Raw genomic sequence first — 21,676 nt, 5'->3', positions numbered from 1 at the left:
CTTTTAACATGGAGCTCAGACCCTCTACAATTCATAATAACACGTTTTTAAAAATGATCTATAATTTCCCGAACAAAGAGGGCAGCAGAAAAGATGCCGGTGCAGCTGGTGAGCTTTTTCCTAATCATTAAGACACTGTTCCAGACAGACTGGTGACAGCATGTGTGACTAAGCCAAGACAAACACTCCCCAAGGTTACATGAAAAAGGAGAGAGACACTTGTCAGAGCCACATCTCCTGCAGTTTAGCTAATGCTTCTGGTTAACAGAACTCCTCCACTACCTTCCATAAACAACCAGCTGCTTGCTCCTTGGTTTCTGAAAGCAACAACTGTGCTGCTACAGTATTTTAGCAAGGTCCAGTCTGCTGCCGCATTCCATCTCCTGATTTGTAACCCGAGTTTGGCACATCCATTCTCACTGTTGGTCTGGAATTGGGACAAAATTACTTTCCCATATTATAAAAGAAATGCTGCAGTGGCCAGGGTTGCAGCGTCACATGAATGCCTTTCCGCTGCATATATGACAGCAGCATGAGGACCTTATATACAGTATATATAGTATATTTATAGTATATAGCACTTTTTTAGTCTTGCAGAACGCTCACATGAACTGTTCACCAGTCACACAACATGGGAGCGACACGGTGTTGTGTCTTGCCCAAGGACAACGTCGGCATGCAGACTAGCAGTCAGGGATCCAACCCACAACTTTCCAGTTGAAAGATGACTCGCTCTTACTCTGGACAGTGTGGGAAAATATACTTCACATTTGCATTAACGCCATCATAACAGCGGGAGAGATGTTGCAGTGCAGTCGATTACAGCCTAAATTACTGGCATCTTCTCTGATAGCTGTAATGAAAGTTAGGAGAAAAAAAAAAATGTAACATGTACTTTTCCTTTGAGAAGTTTAACCAGCAAAGTTGCAGGTCAGCATCTTACTCCTGTACCCAAAGCTCTCAAATCTGTCGATTTAATTTGGAGCTTTTACTTAGGGACCTGTTCTCATGCACACATGTGAACACACACATACACAACCAACCACATGCACACACATATTTAATACCGAATAAGGCCATAAATTAGATGCACTGGATGAATATGCTGCCTGCACCTTTATGCAGTCTGCACACACTAAAGCAGGGCAGTGCAAACTGTGCACTCAGCAATCTATAAGTGATTTCTGATGCTTTTAAATCCCATCCCTTCCCCAACCCTCAACTGCTGGTTAAAAAAAGAAAGTAAGAAGAAAAAAAAAACACCAAGGGACCAGTGAGATAAACAGCATGTGAACTGAGGAGACATGGCATTAAAGGATCATGATTGACAGGTGTTTTCAGCTAAGAGAGAAAAGGTGATGAGAGAAAAGGCACATTAGTGCAGCACTTGGGCTACAGCAGTGAAGAGTAAAGAAAACAGTACATTTAAGAAATAACACACTATGGCTAATGAAACATTAAAAAGTGACATATTGTTATGGTGAGAATGAAGCACCTCTTGGGATCCTGAAGGTGGGAGTTATGCTGAAACACTTCACTCTTTGGTCCAACGGCTTCCTGCCCCTGTTCTTCACTGACAAACTGAGCCACAACTTTTAGTGTGTTTACTGCTTTTCAGACTGATCTCAAAAACGTGTTTGTCATGTGGATTTTACCACCTTTTATTTATAATGTGGTTGATGAAAAATTTGTTTCCATTGTATTCCAACTATATAAAAACACCTGAGCAAAAATTATTAAAAAAAACATGTAAAACCGTATTGAATGTGTAAAATTTGGAAATAAGTGACAGTTCCAAATTTGCTTGGCTCATTTTTATGAACAAAAATGAAAGAAAAATTGCCTATTTTATTACTTCTGCACAATTATCGCTTCCCCAGATTAAACAAAAAAAATATGCGATATAAAATGAATCACAAATTTGACTCAACAACACATAAGAAGACACACACACAGGATGTCCATATAAGGAGTTGTGTATTATTCCCACGGCAATTTACCAAGGGTTTGTCTGTGGCACTGAGGGTTAAATATAAATAACCAGTTTACACAATGCCCATTAAGACCTGGTATTAACATCCATCCTCAGTGATCAGATCTCAGCCAGATCACACAAAGTACAGGTCTGAACGGCCCCATTGCAGCCTGAAAACCACATTCCCGAGCTGCATGAATACAATCCATCCTCAGCACAGGATTAGAGACAGCTTCCTCGTCTGACGTCCTCTGACCAGTGGTTGTTTCACACAGTTTGTTTTACTCTAATCAGTGCAGCCCCGGCCACACATATCAATGCTAAACTCCGTATGGTTTCTTGTTCCTAATGTTTACATTTTCTCTCTCAGTGTGAGGAGAGCTTTGCTTCACTTTCTCACACAGCGGAACCCGTCCACGCAACCAGACTCGTTAAAAACTGTTTTGGTCATGATATCAGTGTTTATTCAATGATGGGTGATAAACGTTGTGCTGTGATGCCATGAAGTCAATTTTGTACATTTGTGTCTTCATTTTATCAACATATTAGACATGTGCTCTGTTCATATATCATTTGTTTTAAAAAAAAATGGAACAGAGAGATGAATAGACATGGACAGAAAATAAGCTGCCGTATCACCCTCATCCATACAAAGAAAAATGTGAGTTACCGCGTGACATTTGAAACCACGTTTGTCTTCTTTCTTCTTCTTTTTTTTTTTCAAAAGACCACTAAAATGTTGTCTTTTGTTGAAAACGTGTCCCTGCACTCAGTCAATGACAGATTAATGGAAATGTCCATGTTCCTAATGCCCCATCTTCACAGTCACAAGCCTGAATGCATCTAACAAAATTATGAAAGCAAATTGCACTACAAACAGTGAATGAGCCATCGCCTGCAGGCCTGGGTGAGTGAACACACGATGATGAGAGCATGAAGTAATCATGAGCATGTTTTACAGTATTAATTCAGCCAGCAACTGGTGAATGACAGGCTGACTGACGAGACATGAATATGTGTTCAAACACATCAGATCACTTCACACATCATAACACTTCCGAGCAAGAAAATCACACATATGCAACAAAGCGTATCAAAACAATAGCAAGAGGAGGACTTAAGGATCAGCTCTGGTCTTATATATATCATTTTCACTTTTTTATTGTACTTATACAATATCCTGCTTGTTTTTCAAGCAATCTTTAAAAATCTTTTACCTTCAACTGGTAATTCACTCTGTAATTATATCCCAACATTGTGTCTCTTCATGAGAGCATAGCGGCTTAAAGCCACGCCCTCCATCTAAACTAAAAAGCTCCATAGCTGCCCAGATGCTATGGCAACTACTTACATGTGTAATTAAAGACTGCCTCTGCAACAATAAAATAGCAAAACTAATGCAATATTTATAAAAGGTAAATGGTTTGGTTTCCTTAGCCATACCAACATCACCAATTGATTACAGCTCCATACTCCAATGAAGGGCTGCAAATTAGTCGACTAATCGGATAATTAGGATACGCCTACAAAAGATAAATGAAAATGCTTTTTTATTTCAAATTTAAATCCAGGGATTGGCAAAGTGCTGGTTATAAGAAAATCAAGTATTCCTTTTCCTGTAAACCAAGGAATGATGAACATTAAATAAATGTTGAAAACGTTTCCCTTATTAAAAATAAAATAAATCTGCATTTGCCATGAATTTTGTGCACATGAATTTTCCATGTCATATCTTTTCTCGGTGCATCCGGAATGAAACGCTCCCATAACTTTGATATTTTTAGGCGAGTGGCTGTTGGATCAGCAGCAGCCATGTCGCTCTGATATTTACCTGCTGTCTCCCACTGTTCACTGCACGTGTGACTCCCAGCAGAGATGAGTAGCAAGCGGGATGTCTCACTCTGTTAAAAAAAACAGTGCGAAATATCCACGTGACGACAATTATCGCCAATTAAATTCACCCGCGACACCTTTTACTGTCAATTTTTGTCGACAAAACGCTGCAGCCCTACTTGAAAACCTCATTAAGTCATAGAAAACAGATCAAGCAGGTCAACAATCTGGGAGACACATTGAAAACACAACATGTTCAACATGCCCAGTACTGATAATTATCAGGACCGACATTGAATATCAAAACCATTCATCCTTTTTTCTGGATGTTTTTTTGGAATGAATTCATAACTTGTAAACTTGACCAGCTTAAAAATCACGTGGAAAAAAGGGAGAAAAAAAAACATTTATGTCTTTTTCTTTACTTTATTTATTTATAAATTAGTATGAGTGGGGCTCATATGAAAACCCCACCTTGAATAATATACAGCGTACTAAAAAATTATATATCATATTATAATTATCAATTATGAGTGAGCAGAGACTGAGTTAAGAGTTTTTACACAGAGGACCTTAACACAGAAAATGCAGAATATCCTCTTCTCATTCAGCAAGTGTACTTCCCCTCACCAGTACCCAGATCATTCCTCCATCCCCGTTCCTTTTGTACGTGCAGCACCAGCAACCGAGTGAGACTCTTCCACTTTTCCAGCACTGCCCGCAGGTTCCTCCACTTTCTAAAGCCCTCGCTCACTCCAAAGCCCCGAAGTGATCCGGCCCAAAGTGTTTATAATTGATTCTTTAAGGGATAAGCCCCCTCAACCTTATCCCTTAATTCATTATCAAAAGTCAGTTTTGTGAGGGTAGGAGCAGTGACAAGGTCAAACGCATTGTCGGATCTCCCCGTGATCTCCCCGTGATCTCCCCTCCTCTTTTCACCTTTTGTCCAAACTGCACCTCCGATATCAGGAAACTGTCTTGTCAAAAACATCATTCTTCACTCTGTGATTAAAAATACAACAAAGAGGTCTTCTGTAAGGTGCCTTTGTGTGCATGTGTGGGGTCGGGGGTATATTATACTTGGATTTCTCACTGCGACTATACTAACAACTCTAATATATAAAATATGTAAACACTTTCAGTCAAAAACATATTCCCCACGTTAGTTAAAGACACAGTAGGCAGGGTTTCTGGATGCTCTTGATCATTTATTCAATAAAAATCTTCCAGCATAATAGAAGTCAAGTGATCTGTGAGAGAATGACACTTCTGCACCCTCCTCCGAGTTCTGCTGACAGCCGTACAGTGCGTACAATTCATTTTCTACTTGTATTTGCCAGCTGATTCTGGTGAGGAAAAGCCGCCGGTCTCCAAAACAAGTAAAGGAATTTTTCTTTTTCCATTAGGTATTCATCCATGACTCGGCAAAAACCTAATTGATCCATGATGAGTCCTACATTAATAGCAAATTGATTGATTTATCCTCGAGAGGGAAAGCAGAGGGGAGTGCTCAGCCAGAAAAGGATGACAGACTCATCAGCTGACGGATAACACGTGAATAACAATTAATAAGTAAGGGTAGAACAAAGTATTAGAATACGCTGTTGCATAATATTAGATTACGCTGTTGCTTAAGCCGCGATGCTTCAGCTAAAAACCTACATCAGCATCGTTCCGCCATAAAAACAGAGGGAATCTTAGAGTAAAAGGCAAGAAAACACCCATTTAAGGGATTACTTCATATGAACGGGTAAAAGAAGGATGATTACACTGACCACAAATTTACAAATGGACAAGACGGACTTCAAAATCTGCATCGATTCAAGAAGTGTTTGTGCAATGTGATCCACGAGCAGGTGTCTCTTAAAAGCTTTCTCTATTGATCACACCTCATTAGCAACACTTATCTGCAACACCAGCGGTGAACACCGACTGTCAATAGACAGCTGAAATTGAGACAATAGCTCAATAGAATGATCAGTAATTACGTAAGGGGGGTGCGGAGGGGGGGAAGTGAGTGGCCACCTGAGACGTACTTAAGGACTAAAAATGTTTTCCAACAGTTCACTCGGCTCACCTCACCTCCATGACTAATTGTTATAAAAGCCCTATTAGCACTGAACACTCATTTTCAAATCAAAATCACAATTTGAAACCACTCAACAAATCAGCAAATCAAATCACAAAAGCATACAGCAAAAATATTTCACCTTAGCTCTAACGGGCTAATATTAAATGTCACATTAAAATCAAATGACTTTATAATTCAAACTGTCAGGGTTTTCAAGGACCTTTTGTGTTTTCAGTGTGTAGAGGTGGAGCCATAAAAACTTTCCGACTACAGTATTTCGATATGATTTTCAAAGACAACTGTACTGAGGTTTTTGCTCCAATAGCTGGTACTTCTACATAATTGCAAATAAAACAGGACAAACTCTGCTGCTAACATGGAAAACTAAACATCATATGAACTGCTGAGGTAGGAGTGGGCTGCACAAACAACAAAACGTATAGTTTATCTTTGACAAAACCATAAATGGATGATGGGAGGCTATACTTCACTGCACAAAGTATCGGGCAGCTGGAAAAGAGAGATACAACGCAGCTCTGCAGTGTCTGAAACTGTAAACGAGCACAAACCCGAGTGTCTCCTGATAGCACTCTTACTGCAGCTACTGCTGCTGTGGCCGTAACACTTGACCATTATGTTCAGTCTAAAGGACTTTGTTGTTACCTGGGCAGACGGACACAGGATAGACAGAGTAAGGATAAAGAGAGCACAATGTTGATGTTATCTGTTTATCAATTTTAAGTTGTAAAAAGTATGGCTTTTACTTTGTCTATGTTGTCTGCAGCGACATGGCCCAATCTGTAGACAACCTTTATTAATTGAGGGTAAATTTACTTACTACCATTGTTCTTTAATAATAGTTGAGTCAGCGATGTCAGTGAGATGCTGATTATTATTTCCGAGCAGAAAAGAGGAGGAGGATCCCAATGAGTGGGGCAGAGGGGGTGTAGAGAGAGAGAGAGAGAGAGAGAGAGGAAGCTGTAAAACATCCCCTAGCAATGCCTGAAAATTGGTCCAACAGTGTTTTTGTAAAAATGAATGTTTGGCCTCTGACATGAACAAACTGCCCTTCTAACTGGATAATGGTGAGATCCAGACCAATATTTGAACTTTAAAAATGAGAGTATAAAATGGATAATAATAAGATGAACATTTTCTTCAATAGTAACTTAAAGCGATGCTTGTTTCATGGTACATCAGCTTGCAGCAGGGTGAATGTCCCCTCTGTCAAAGCCTGAGCAGGTCTGCATCTCCTGCATTGGCACTATGGAACGTCTGGTTTCAGGTCCGTAGCACAAAAAGTACTACAACATTCAACTTCACAACATACGTCACGTTTTGATGAAAAACAAAACAACGTAATCCTATGCTATAACATAGGCGACTGCATGTGGTCTTACCAACTGTGAGGGTAAGATATAAGAAACTGAACATTTCTTAGCATTTCTGGTCAAACCCTATGTGATGATTATACAGCGCCATTACCTTTCATACTCTTAATGTCCCATTTGACAACCTACTGTATATTAAGTGTCACTATTGCTGTGGGAGGACTCTAATTATCCATTGTTGACAAAGGGCCAATAAAGCAATGCATTGTAACTGGAAGCCCAAATTCCATATGTAGCTGGGGCCATTTGTTTTTGGCTATCTTCCACAGCCAGAGAGCAGCTAGTGAGGCACGGGGCCGATGCCAGAGGTAAACAAGCAGAGGCCGCAGACAGTGTTAATCACAGTTTTAATGCTTTCATGCTTTGGGGTTTGGAGTCAGGGGCTTATGGAAGTGTTCATCTGCCCTTTATTTATTTTGGGTTTTTTTTTTTGTTTTTTTCTATCACACTGGAGATTCTTTCCACACCATTTGTGCTCTCTGCTGAGCTGGTTTATCCAGGTCCACGACTGTATTAATACAGCAAAGTCCCGTGAAACACCATCTGCCATAAGCACAACTAAAATGTGGGCACATCAGCAAATTAGATGAGCAATTTCGCAGCCTATACTCTTGTACTACATAGTTTTATGGGATATTGAGGTGAAAAGGCTCAGGGCATGAGATAGTCTGACTCAAAGGACCACTGAAGGACACAGTGTAAGAGTGTGAAAGAGGGTTTTTACTAGTCCTCAGATACTTTCTCTACCTACACAACAGATGTTATAACTGCAGGAGGGGTTTGCGTTGTCCTGGGAATGCTACAAGTAAAGTGATTCTTGCGTTGTAATTATTTATTTTAGAGCTTTGGCAAATGTAAGCAGGAGTGAGAACTGTTGTATTTAGCTTTATGGTCCTTCCAGATTATCTCAGTGAAGGCTTTAGCAGGTAAGTAACAGCACAGAAATGAAATAGTAATCAACTCAAAAGGAAAAGGTACTTCTTTCTAAGGTGTTACAGCACTGACCCAGGGTTCAGCCAAAGACCAGCTTTCAATCTATTATTGCTCAACCTTTCAAGCATGACACACTCAGGCTTCAGCCAGATGCCATGACAACAGACCGGCACAAGTATGTGCGTCACAAAACTAAGAAACATGTAATGGAGTATCAACTGATCAAACTTTCCCCGTGGGGACACATTTCAGACTGATAGACAATTTACTGTGGCAGTTTATCTAATAGGAGACAGGAGGTGGTTAGTGGTTGAGGTTTAGGTTAAGTTTATGATAGGGTTAGACAATTAGTAAATTGGTTAGGGTTAACATGTGTGTGTGCTTATATCGTTGCCTCTTTAAGACATTTTAAAGGAAAATCATTGACCTTGTCAGGACCAGCAGTCCTCACGAACAGGATTAAGGTTATGGATAACACTTTGCTTAAGCTGTCCAATTGAATGGAAGTCAAAGTAGTGTTCATCGAAGAATAGCTGTGTGCATGTGTTGCCCATAAATCAAAATACAGATCCAGATATTGTATTATGACATGGCTGTTTTGATACATACATCTATCTTCCAGCATGGTACCCTGAAATTTCCTTGCCAAACTGACAGTGTACCACAATCTGACACTTGACTGGTGTTAATGTCAGACCCTGACTGTTTAATATATGGTCACTGCACTTATAATCTCTCTATCATCATTCATCCAGAATAGACACAGAATCATTGTGGTGAATGAGACGCTGACCGGATAACTGTGGCAAAACGTTACTTCCAGGGAAGCTCAGCTTCTCTGGAAGTCAGAGGAGCAGCGGGTTGAAAGGTGGAACCAGTTTTTGATTGACAGAGACCAGAGCCTTTTCTGTCTCAGAGAAATATCAGCTCCCTTTGTATGTTATTTGCTCAGCAAAATAGCACATTTATGTTTGAACATATTATACACTGTAAATAAAAACTCTATTATAGCATTTTCCTTGTTTATTCATTTACATAATTATATTTCTATATTATATATAGTCATATTTCTTTCATGTTGTTCATTAATTTTTATCAACATCAGTTTGGTCATGGCGGTGGGGGCAGAATTCACGTATAAATACCTGGGCCTGAAATGAGTTCCCCCCGTTTCACAGACCAAAAACCGCCACTGTGCTGCATGCACTGAGCTAACAATAGGGCTAAACAACTTTAGCAAAAAATTTAAATCATAATTTTGTTGTCTCGATTACTACACATCACACTTTCCCATTAGGAAAGGGAACAATTAATTTCTAACTGATAACTGACAGTTGCTAATTAAACATGAATGGGGAGACAACAGGATTACAAGTATTCTATTCGAGGTTGAAGAATGTCACGTCATGTTGTGACACGTTAAGAATGCAGATTATTAGAACGGCAACACGAACAACAGAAAATGAGATGCCCTCATCACCACACTGCTGGAAACTCTGATCGATCACATGGATCATCGATCACTGTGTTCAGCAACAGCGTGAGTTTTTCTTTTGTTTAACTGTTAAACCAAATGTGTCCATTGTTTGTTATTGTCTGTCCATGATAAACATGCCTACAATTTCAAGAATTTTAACACCATTTTGTGTCCTTAACACAAACTTTCTGTAGCTTTTCTGTAATTTATCAGCTAAGTCTCTAACTGCTAATTGGCAGTGATGGTATCATTTGCATTTAGAAGTGGTAAAGGGTCTGTATTTATCTTGTTAAACCATTTTTAACAACAGACATAATGTATAATGTGCAATAACTGATGACAATGAAAACTACTATCAGGACCAGGTGCTTTTGGCTGGACCAGGAGCTGTATCTGATGAAGGAGTGTAGCAGATATAAAGGTCACACGGGTTCCAGGTAATACAACAAAAGAAAAGAAAAACATTCCAACAAAATGTCTCAGAAAGACGGATTTTGTTTTTCTATTCTTGACCATGAAGCAAGTGTTACAGCACTGACCCAGGATTCAGCTAAAGACCAACTTTCAATCTTTTATGAGAGTTACCCAACCTTTCAGGAACAACACGATCACGCTTGAGCCAGCATGACAGCAGACCTGTGTGCCCTAGTCACGGCGTACACAATCGGTTTCATTCCCTATAGATGTGGACTGATGGGGTCCGTGGATTGAAAATAAAAATCAAGTCTTCACAATTCACTATTATCCAAATCCTGACATGTCATTGCCCAAAAGCAAACTTCAGCACTGATTGTCAATACTTGCTGTATAATAAAGATGCCTTATTCAACAATATCAGCACTGGCCTAAGACAGTTTAGCTTCCTGACTCACCACTTTGAAGTCTTCAGCGCTGCACTCCATGCCTCGGTAGTAGCAGGAAAGCAGCATGTCCTTGATGTCATGGCCCGTTCGGTCGTAGAATTCGCGCATGTTGAAGGGCCGGGGCTTATAGTTGTCAAAATTGGCCCTCTCCTTCAGGATTTGCAGGACATTTTCCTCCACCATGTGTGGATCCCGGATCTCATACCTAGACAACAACAAGGTTTGGAGATTGCTTAATGTAACAATGATGAAGTATATGAACTAAGAAGAACACATTACCACAACTAATGTTTAATACTTAAACATATTGAAGATTTACATTAATAAGTAAACATGAGACAAGAGGGTCTCTTGGACACATGACAAGTCAGACCATACGTTGTACAATAGGCATCCTGTATAGGACAGGAGCTTGAGGGTCTGCTATATGGTTAGTTAGGAAAATAGATGTCTCTTGTTTGACTAAATGGTGATATTGTCCAAGGTAAAGATCATGGGACAGTATGGTATATCTGGACCCGACTTGTTTTTCAAGTCGTTGCATTATGGAAACAGGAGAAAGGCGGGGGTCGAAACATGTGATGCCTGCAAGTAGGAAGGCTAGAGAATCTATATAATGTTAGTTTTGCTTTTCTGAGGCAGAATTGTTCGGAGATTCGGCAAGAGCATTCTCCTGAGCTGCTGCAGCGGCTTGGTTCTGACGCCTGACTTGTAACTAAATAAAATCCCTTTGTTCGGTACAAGTCCTGTGTCAGTGAGGTCTTTTCCTGCATCATCAACTCATCACCTATCGTTCATAAGAAGAAGGAAGCCTGACAAAAACGACAATGACAAAGCAAATGTATTTGCACACACAATATATAAACGTAAATAAATAAACTTTGTTCATTTAACGGCCTTTAGCTTCATGTATATGTCTATTATGCCGATGATTAACAATAAAGAAATCCTTTTAAAGACTCCACAAAATATAAAGATGTAGCGCACTGGAGTCCACAGTATGTTAAGCAGCATGAAAGTCTGACTCTGGTCTGGATTTAGCCTTTTAAAAGCTCTTTTTAAAAGTTTGGCAGGCAGACAGGCATTTCAGGCAATTAGGTTCAAAATATTAATAATTATTAAAAGGAGCAAAACACGCATATTTGTCCTCTAACTCCCTGACAATATTGTAAACCCGTTGTCTGAAACTGGCAGCTGAACTGTGGCACGCCAGCCGCGACGAGTAATGCTGAGTGGGAGAGAACAGCTCATTACTTAGAGGATGTGAATATTTCTTTATACACAATCGTGCTAATCAATCTGCCAAATAATTAGAATTAACTGTGGTGGCAGACGGTTTTCACATCGTAAGCATAACAATGTTCATAATGCTGTAATTTAGGCTGAGGATTCTGCACACTCTGGGAACGCATGCATAGACTAAATGACGTTTAAATCAAAGCAAAACACTTCACTTAGCATCTGCTGCAAAGTGTAATCAGGTATATCCTGTGGGGGAGAAAACACACTCGACTTTCTCCTGTTCGGTCTCTTTTTGCTCCTTTGAAAAACTCACTCCTCAAACTAAGTGTGTACTCACAGACACCCAACTCAATCACCATACTCACGGAAGGAAAATACTGGGGGAAAGTCATTAATGATGCGCCTGTGCTGACAGGCATCATCAACCTCCAGCACCTGCTCACAATCATTCACAGATACAAATTAACCTTAATTAACTAGTGTGGCCCGGCTCTGAGAAACAACAGCCCGTCGATGACCCCCCGCTGAGGGATGGGCCATCAGTGATACAAGCATCCAAATTATGGAGTGCTAAGATTAAGCAGCACTGACAGACACTCTTAAAATTAATTTGTTGGGACACACAGAGTCGTATAGGACAGTAGAAGAATGCTTAATGGGTTTTAAATTAAGCAGCAGTGTGGTCATTGCTTCCGGTGCTCTCCAGTTTAAGTATTGCAAAGTAGTGGGGTGTAGTTTTTGATATCAAATCCTGAATTTGTGTGTAACATAAGAGTGGAGCGGCCAAAGTATAATGGGGTTCATGTATTGTGCCGCTGCAATAAATTTGGACGGCTCAATTTGCATTGGAAAACATGAATGTCTCTCCCAAGCTGTGGAAACCAAAATTAGAATTGAAAACCACGAGAGAGACAAAGAGACAAAGGCATACCCTTCTCCTCTGACAATAAATCTGTGAATGACTTTGTGGATGCCGACAGCAGAGTTATTTCTCATGGATATGGGCTCTATATCAAACCGTAATTGGTGGTAAATCCTCCTGGGTATTTTTTTTTTTATTCCACAAGGGCAACCTTTTCCCATTGCTTATGAGCAAGATTTTGTACCTTGATGATGAAAATAAAATAGTTAATTATGTCTTTTGCAAGAACTGCCTTCATATGCAGGCGGCGTCAATTTTCGACTCATGTCGCAATCAAATGACATGAAATGTGATATGTTTGTCTTCAGCGACAGCGTTGTTTACCTGCCACGATCAGAACGGAACACAATAGTCACCATGTCTGTAATTAAGACTTTTCTGAAGATCTAATCTATCCGTCTATCTCGTAACATCAGTGCAGCTTTTAACATGTTGTCTACCTCCAATTTTCTCCACAGGTTTAAAGCAAACTCTTGAAACAACCATGGCTTAAATGTAAGGTGTTTAGTATAAACAGAATTATTATGAGCAGCAGAAACTATACCATACATCAACAGACTAGAGATAAGACAGATGGCCATTCCACTCACTGATTCAATACACACTAATAAAAAAATGTTCACATCAGGCTGTTGAAATCATATCGAGGCCACATTGTGGTTGTGGAGGGTAAATGATTATTGGATGTGTGCAGTCTGTCGCCTGCAGTGCAGCTCACTGTGGCCGCTCCCTGCAATACTTTAAATTGATCTGGACGTTTTCTGGTTTTGAAAACACATCTTTGATAAGCAGCGTGTCCCCGTGATAAGCAGCTGAATTTCCACTGACTACTTAGAGTAGTCAACAACTGATCTGCCAAGCCCACACAGGGGCTGCCTCGCGAAACTGCCATGCTTCATTCACTAAAAACAAATACAGCCTGTGGTGATATACATTAGACTTAACTACATTTTGTGTCTTTTAAGCAACACAAAGCTGCCAGGAGAGCACTTAAGACGCTGCGTTCAGATCTCAGAGACAGGAGGCTTTAGTGGAACCACATATAATCACAATGATATGGGTAGACTTTTAATACTGCCCTGCCACTGCTCCCTAAAGCAATCATAGCAAACCTGCGACAAAGGGGCGGTGGAGTCTAAATTGCATTATGGGCCACAACCACTTTAATTTTCTTGCAAGGGACTAAAACGAATGAAGGAACATCTGCATCACTACACAAACTCATAGGAGGAGTGAGTAAATATAGGCAAATTCAAAATAAATCTCACTCCATGGCAGCTCATACTCACATTGCACTACTTTAAGACTGTGTTCATGACAGAACAATGAACACTTCTTGATAAAAGATTTGGTAATTACACAATGAATGCCAATTAAGCAAATCAGGAACGTTTGATGAATGAGTTGTGACATATTCATTTAAATTGCGATCAATTACAATAACGATAATCACATAAACAAAGAAAAGAAGCAAAAAGCAAAAACACATTTGCTAAAAAGTTACCTTAACCACTACATAATTGTTTCTCCATTGTTAACCTACTCTCTTGTACACAAATGCTATCAAGAAAATAGTTTGAAAGGAGCATGTGGAAAAATCCACACTGGAAGCAACTCTTTTATGTCTCTCTGCATAATCATCTGTCCTTTCCCAAGCACTTTTTACACCAGTCAAATCCCAGTAACGACCTATGACCTTGCTGAGGCAGACAACCTGCTCAAAATGAAAGAGAATTTGATTTAGTAGCACTTCACACACTGCTTATATGACTTATGTGCTCATGTTTGCAAGCTCAGGCCACACATGAAAAGCACGAGAACTGTGTAAGCAGAAGACTCGCTTCTCTGACTTTAATGAGCTGATTCAGTGCTCCTCCGCGGCATACACTACATCACCCAACACCTATTCCAAAATGACGGCTTTTGTTAATCATCGTGTAATTGCTTTTCAACAGACACAAAAAATAAGATTGAGCAATTTACCCATCATTTTCTGCACTGCCGAGTATGACTTCAATCAGCAACAATGCAATACGAGTGTTTTCTTTGACTTTCTTTGACTTGACGCACAAACTGCTGAAGTGAGTTGACTCAGTTATGAATTGCATAGCATTTAAAGAGGCAACACTTGACACTTTTCTGGTCCCAAGTGGCTCCTGTTTGGTCACGGTGTTTTGACACAGTTGATACCACTAAGAACACAGGTTTTGTTTTCATCTAAGCCGATGTTGTGTTGTGTCATAAAATGTTTTTTTTGTTTTTTTCTGTTTTTGATGTAGAGCAATAGAGTTTTCTTTTCTTTCCAGTCTTTGAAACAACTCTATTCTTTGACTTACATTTCAGTCAAAAACAATTTAAGTTGAATTTAGAAGCAGACTATTTACAAGTTAACCCCCTTATGACCATCCAGATAATGAGGCTGCCTGTATTTATGTTGATTTTAAGACTGTAGTATTGTCAAAATAAAAAAAAAATTTAAATGAGCTAGTAGAAGATCATTTTCACTTCTGATATCTTGCAGTTATTCAACTGGAATAAGGAGACTTCACAAATGTGTGACGCGCTGGTCAGTCTTGCCTGTGATTGGACCTGAGGGCTACCATAATGACAAGTATATGGGCACAACGCGCTAGTATCCATCCATCCATCCATCTTCTACCACTTTATCCTCCACATGAGGGTCGCTCAGCCTGCTGTGCCTATCTTAGCTGACAAAGGGCGAAAGGCGGGGTCACACCCTGGACAGATTTCCAGTCCATAGTTTTTGAATTTTCTAGATATCACAAATGGTCTAGGAGTTACGGTAATGAGAAGTACACATGCCAAATGGTCACAGAAGGGTTGAATTCATCATCCAGGTTGTCCTTGAATCTTCTGGTTTTATCCAAAGTCCTCATCACACAGCACAATTTTACCTGTGGGCTCTCTAGGAACCACCTCCCAACCAAGTAGCAGTACCTTTTAATATTTTTAAGAAAATGTCACATAGTGTTTTGAAGAAATAAGTGGTTTGCCTCATGTTTGGCAAAAAAGGGGCCAAAAACAGTGACAGTGAGTGTTAATAAGGAGGGCAACTCTGCAGCCTAACAAACAGCACTAATTACACAGGGATAAAGACTTGTTCATCACAAGCTTATGTGACACAACTTAATTGCCTCTGCATGTATTCGCCTGCCTTCATCAGAAGTCAGCTCATTCCAAACTCACTTGGCGGCGACCGCCACTGCTCTCATTTTCTGTTGTCTCTCCTTCATTTCTGTACTTTTACCCTTGTGTAATTCGTATCTCACTTCTTCCAGGAAATCTGCCCGGACCTGCACTAATACATCCCTGCAGTCGAAGCCTATGTTGATGTTTTAATGGTATGCCATTACAACTGACAGTACAAGCATGGGGAAATACAGTAACGTAACATAGGATGTATAGGGACGCCGCTTGAAATCCATACCATGCAGTACCCGAGCTGCAGTGCCAAGCAGTGGAATCTATTCCGTTATAACCTGTAATATGGATGCATATAGAGGTCATGGAGCAACAATACTCCATATGAAAACAAGAAAATTGAATTTATGTTCTAGCATGTACCACTCTGTGCCTGAAGCTGCAGAGCTATATGGATCAATATGTTAAAAATAAGAAATGATTTCTAATGCCATTTGGATGTGTTTGTATGTAGGAGAGCTCATGCTTTTCCCATGCATCCATGAGGGTTAGTGAAAGGCGGGGCATCACCCTGGACAGTTTGTGTGCATGTGTGCGTTTTACTGCATTAGCTGTGCATACAGAGTGGAGGGCATATATCTGTAGTGTGCTGCTCAACATGATCAGAATAACCTGGGTGGCTTAGAGTAGAAGAAAGAAAAAGTGGAGAAGAAAACAACAAGTAGGGATGCACGATACATAGTATGTATGTTTGTCCCTTCACCCAGCTGCACAGGTCATTGAATCTCTTTTGTAGTATAATTAAATAATGAAATATCTTGGTGGGAGAGAGTCAAGGAGGAAGCAGCCTTTTCGGTCTACTGTTTTAGTCATTATATCATATCATAATATCTGAGAATACAATTTTAAAGCCAATATTGGCTCGTACCGATATTGTGCCGATCATATTGTGCATCACTAACCAACAAGTGTCAAGGGATGGAGACGGCAGCTGTGAATCAAAGTGGCACTTCGCTCCACACTTTGTCAGCGAGGGACTTGGAAAGAAAATGTACTCTTCTACTTCTAGAGTATTGAGATGTTGATATGACATGAACTGTAAAATGATGAGCCATGGAACTGTACCCGTGGCATTTTCTCCTCCATCATCCTATAAGCACTGGGAAATAGCTCATATTATCCGTTACCTGCAGGAGTCATGTGATCTGTGATAAAATGTGTTCCCTTCTACATGTTTCAATCAGCATATTTTATGAAATTGAAGTTAACGGAGCACTTCTACATATACAGCAGCGTTTTTGCAATGTGGACTTCAGCTTGCATGGTCTCAAATGAACACTACATTATTAACTATCTCGTTCTAATGCTGCTTTCACTGCATGTTCACCCATGTAGTGTAAACCTGTTTCAGTGGTCTACAGCTGCAAACAGTGGCAGGCATAAAAACACAGCTTGGCACCATCGTGTAAGACATAAGAAGTTATTCTGCACAATTAAATTAAGGAACTGTGCTAAAAACGGTGTTGCTATGTTATGTTTTACGTCACAGATTAAACTGCTGGACCTTACAAGTACAGGACACAACTTCCCTTCACAGAACATTAAAGAATGTGTTTCCGTGTTAAGTCAGCTGATGCGGGGAGTTACTGTCGGTCCTTGATTAATTGTATTAAACTGAGCAAGTGCTGGATCAGTTCCTTGATAAGTGCAGCACATACTGTAAGTACCCATCTTGAAATGTACAGCTGAATGGTTCGGTCTCATCCCTGTAGACAAATCCTCAATCAACAACTGTTCAATTATCAGAGGGAAAAGCCTCATCATCTGAGCTGCCACTGTATCTTTGGTGGGCTTAATTTGTGTTTAAGTTATTCGATGACACTGGGTAACTCATGAATGTCAGAAAAAAACAAATACAGGAGAGATACGTGTGCTGAAAGAACTTGTTTAAAATGGTAGAACAATTAATTAGTCACCTGGTAACTCATCCATTTTCACATTTGTTTTCTTTTTAAATCAAGAAATTAAAATTCAATTCTAAAAACTTTTCATGGGCTTTTCTGTGTGTGTGTGTGTGTGCAGATGTCTGCTTTAGTAGCACAATATGTTGCTGTTTTGGCACAAAACAAATCACTTCCTACAGTAAGTGCAGCACATATCCAAACAACTACACTGAGGACACAGTGATTCGAGGAGCTGATGGGCTCAATCAATATTGTGTGAGCTCCTGTGGCAACAGTTTGAATTTAACATTTGTTTGTATTTAAAAAGTTATTCCATGCGGTATTTGTTATTGGCACATAGGCGACAGGAAAAACCTTGGTGGACCTCTTACTCATTGGACACCACATGCACATAGTGAGGTAAGGACAAAAACACACACCTGCCATTGAGCAAGGCAAGCAGCTCCCCAGCGTGGTACAGGTCGTTGCGGGTCACGCGGCTGAAGCGGAAGGAGTTGAGGTTGCAGAGGGTGATGGAGGGGAAATTGAGCTTGGGAGCAGCCACCTCGTCCAGCTTGGTGACATGCGGGTACTGGAAGTAAAACTGGACCCGGTCCACGCACACCATGATCAGAACACCCAGGGAGCCCAGGAAGAACAAAATCCACAGGCTGCGCTTGATACACATCCGCTCATAAGTGAACATGTGCGAGATGCCGTGCAGCGTGGACCTGCTCGCGAAAACTTCAATAGGAGCAGGCTGCTTGAAGTCCAGATCTTCAGAGTCCGCTTTGAGATCCATCGCGATTGCCTTAGTAGAATCAATGGTAGGGGAAATTGAACAAAAAGATTATATGGAGGCTTTAATAATGTGAAGGAGTTCACGCCTTTCTACGCATGTATTTGTCATGCAGTCTGGGATATTACGTCACTGACAGCCTGACATTTACAGTAATTTACCCGGGATATCCTCAGGATACTTGGGCGACAGCACGAGGTAAAAGTGCAGGTAGGGAGAGAATAATGTTGCAGCTCAGCTGGGGTCACAGCTCCATCATAAATAACCCGGTATGGAGCGCGCATGGACGGGTTCCAACCCTGTCCTCTCCTCCTCGCACACTTCTGTATTATTCTAATAAGGATCCAGTTGTTTTCTTGTGTCCAGCGCTATTCACAAAATAAATCTGACACACACACACACACACTGTGCAGGTCTGTTAAAAAATTAAAAAAAAAGCACACACACACTCACACATCGACTGATGAGAAAGACGAGAACGACCGACGAAACCACAACGCTGGTGTTTCCTCTCTAGACGCTGGTGCCTTGATTCTCCCTCTCTTCATATGCAAAGCCAACACGTGCAGAGAGACAAAAGCCCGCTGATTTCCCCCTCTTGAACAGAAGCAGTCGATGTCCTGTACGTGATTTCCTTCCACAGCTGCATCACAGTGGAGCTGCCTCTGTCACAGAGCCTGGAGCTGCTGCCTCGGTCTGTGCGCCTCTGCTCGCTCGCTTGCACCCATTCCCTCCTCCAGGTTGCCTGTGTGTCTGCCTCCACAACAATGCGGGGAGGTTTTCAGCGTATACGCGGGTTCTACGCGGATGCCATGGTTTGCTCCTCAGTCAAGTCCGCCAGTGTTCCGTGGGAGAGAGATGGAAGGGCGAAGCGAAGCTATGCGTTACGAACCGAAGCGAGTGAGTCTGGTCAGAGGCAGCCGCGGTTTGTCCGGATCAATTCAATTCGCCCCAAAAAGGAGAGAGGGAGAGGGGGAGAGAGAGGGAGCGCAAGGATCGGACAACACGTGTTACACTTTAACAACAGAGATAAAGCAATTTTTTATAACAATACTCGTGCATTTGAAACACTACAATATAATATATAGAATATTTATAACTATAATATGACCCCCAAAAAAAAAAAAAACAACCATCCTTCTTTCTCTGGCACTCTGCTGAGGTAACTATGAGAGTAGAGAGACTAGTGTGAAGTTTGACTGAGATCATGTGACAAAAAGCACTCAGTGAGTTAATCATGGTGAGTTTTCATTATTGGGGAAAATGAATCTAATGAATTTCGGGTGGGTTACATGAAAACGGTGTATAACATACAGTGTTTAAAGGTGCCACAAGGGGGAGTGTCTTTCCAGAGGCACACCTACAGGACAAGCATTTGCCCCCAGGTGCCCCCTAATATGCAGCTCACCACCATTACAGCTAAACCTCTTTTAATGGGGCCCCTTTCCACTAGCATGACACGCCTCGCCTCGGTTATTTTGTGTTTCCTTTAGCGATAGTACCTGGTACTTTTTTAGTACCTGCTCTAGTAGGTACTAAAAAAGTACCTGCTTTAGTACCAGAGTGCCGTCACAGGAAGAGGCATGAGCAAGACATCCGACACAAGAATCAAAGCAAACAATCCCCGAAATGTAGATCAGTTAAAAACACTTAACAATCCTAAAAACGTGGGTTCATCGCCAACAACTACCAAGGAAATGTCCAAAATCTCATTTAACAGGAGTCTGCAGTCACTGTGTCAGACGGTCTCTGTGCTCCTGTCATGGAGGAAATACAGAACAAATCTTTTTAATGAACTGATTAAAACTACACTGAAAACAATGACCTGGAGTTTCTGTCATACAGCTGTGAATCTTTTTTAGATCAAACATGTCACTATAGAAACATAAACAATCCAAGCTACATGCAGTTTTACTTACTTACTCACTTTGTTGCATTAAACTTAAGATTCAGCAATGTGTATTACAGAATATTAAACCAATGTGTGCACTTATAAATAAATGTCTTCTTTACTGACAACCACACGTTACACAATGTTGACAAATGTAGATGCATTTTTTTTTGGTTGAAGCAGATTTACATTCTATTCTATTTAACCAAGATGTTTCTGCATGTATATGACTCATCGCAGTCTCGTTTAGAATGCTGCTTCTTTATTTGTTTAATTGTTTTATTTTGAGGCAATTCCCAAAGTAAATTGAATAACCTTTAGACTAAAGCACTTAGTGATCATGGTGAGACCAGGATTTAGATTTTCTTTTTCTTTTTCATTTTACAAAGAGGCTTCTTGGTGTCCTAGCACATTGGCCTTTTATTCTGACATTTTGTGCTCACTATATGGTGGCGAGTGAAAGTTTGTAAACAAAGCTTTTGAGTGCTAGGTGGAAGAACTTCTTCCTTATATGAATAAAAATTAAAAAAAAAGGCATCAAGAAGCCAGATAGGTTCCAATCAGAGGGCCACATGGTCAAGTTGTAGAGAAGGTACAACACACACCTATAGCATTTCTGTAGAAGTAAGAAGTGAACTCAAACATACATCATATATATATATATATATATATATATATATATATATATATATATATATATATATATATACATACAAACACACTATACCATAAGTAGAATCTCACCACATGCTCCATTGTAGCTCCATCTACTGTACACATTCCCATTGTAAAAATACAATACTTTTACATCATTTCTAAACAAATGCTCGTGCAATCCATATGCACACACACGTATTCTGTACATCCATATACATATAAGCACTGTTGCCCAGATGCTCACCCATGAAATTGTTCACAAGGCGTCCGTAATTGCCATTTGCCATTGTATCGACTGTGACAGTCATCTATACAGCCCGGGTTGTGTATTGATCAGCAGTGGTATGAAGATGAGCCATTCTCTGATCGTGTCATTTTGATAGCTGAAACTGAGCTATACACTCACCCAAATTTAACTTGTATGACAGGTTCCTGTGTCATGGTGATGGTCCACTTACATTTTTTGGAAATGGTGTGATGTGTAATGTGCTCCTGGAAGAGATACCTGGATGAATAG

The 21,676-nt window shown here is 40.4% G+C and overlaps 1 protein-coding gene across 1 annotated transcript in view; it reads right to left on the bottom strand.

The window, feature by feature from the left end:
• The window catches only part of asic1b (acid-sensing (proton-gated) ion channel 1b), a 140,589-nt gene extending 121,033 nt beyond the window's left edge, over positions 1-19,556 (bottom strand). The window contains exons 1-2 of the mRNA XM_044023923.1: positions 18,253-19,556; positions 10,553-10,748 (exon numbers count right to left, since the gene is read on the bottom strand). Of these exons, the coding sequence (XP_043879858.1) occupies positions 10,553-10,748; positions 18,253-18,614 (558 nt within the window). The 5' untranslated portion in view covers positions 18,615-19,556. The remainder of the gene's footprint in view (positions 1-10,552; positions 10,749-18,252) is intronic.
• Between the last annotated feature and the right edge of the window lie 2,120 nt (positions 19,557-21,676).

This window comes from Solea senegalensis, linkage group LG4 (genome assembly GCF_019176455.1).
Source record: "Solea senegalensis isolate Sse05_10M linkage group LG4, IFAPA_SoseM_1, whole genome shotgun sequence".
NCBI classification, from domain to species: Eukaryota; Metazoa; Chordata; class Actinopteri; order Pleuronectiformes; family Soleidae; genus Solea; species Solea senegalensis.
The sequence above is the reverse complement of the archived record's forward strand: the minus strand, read 5'-3'. Positions and strand labels throughout refer to the sequence as shown.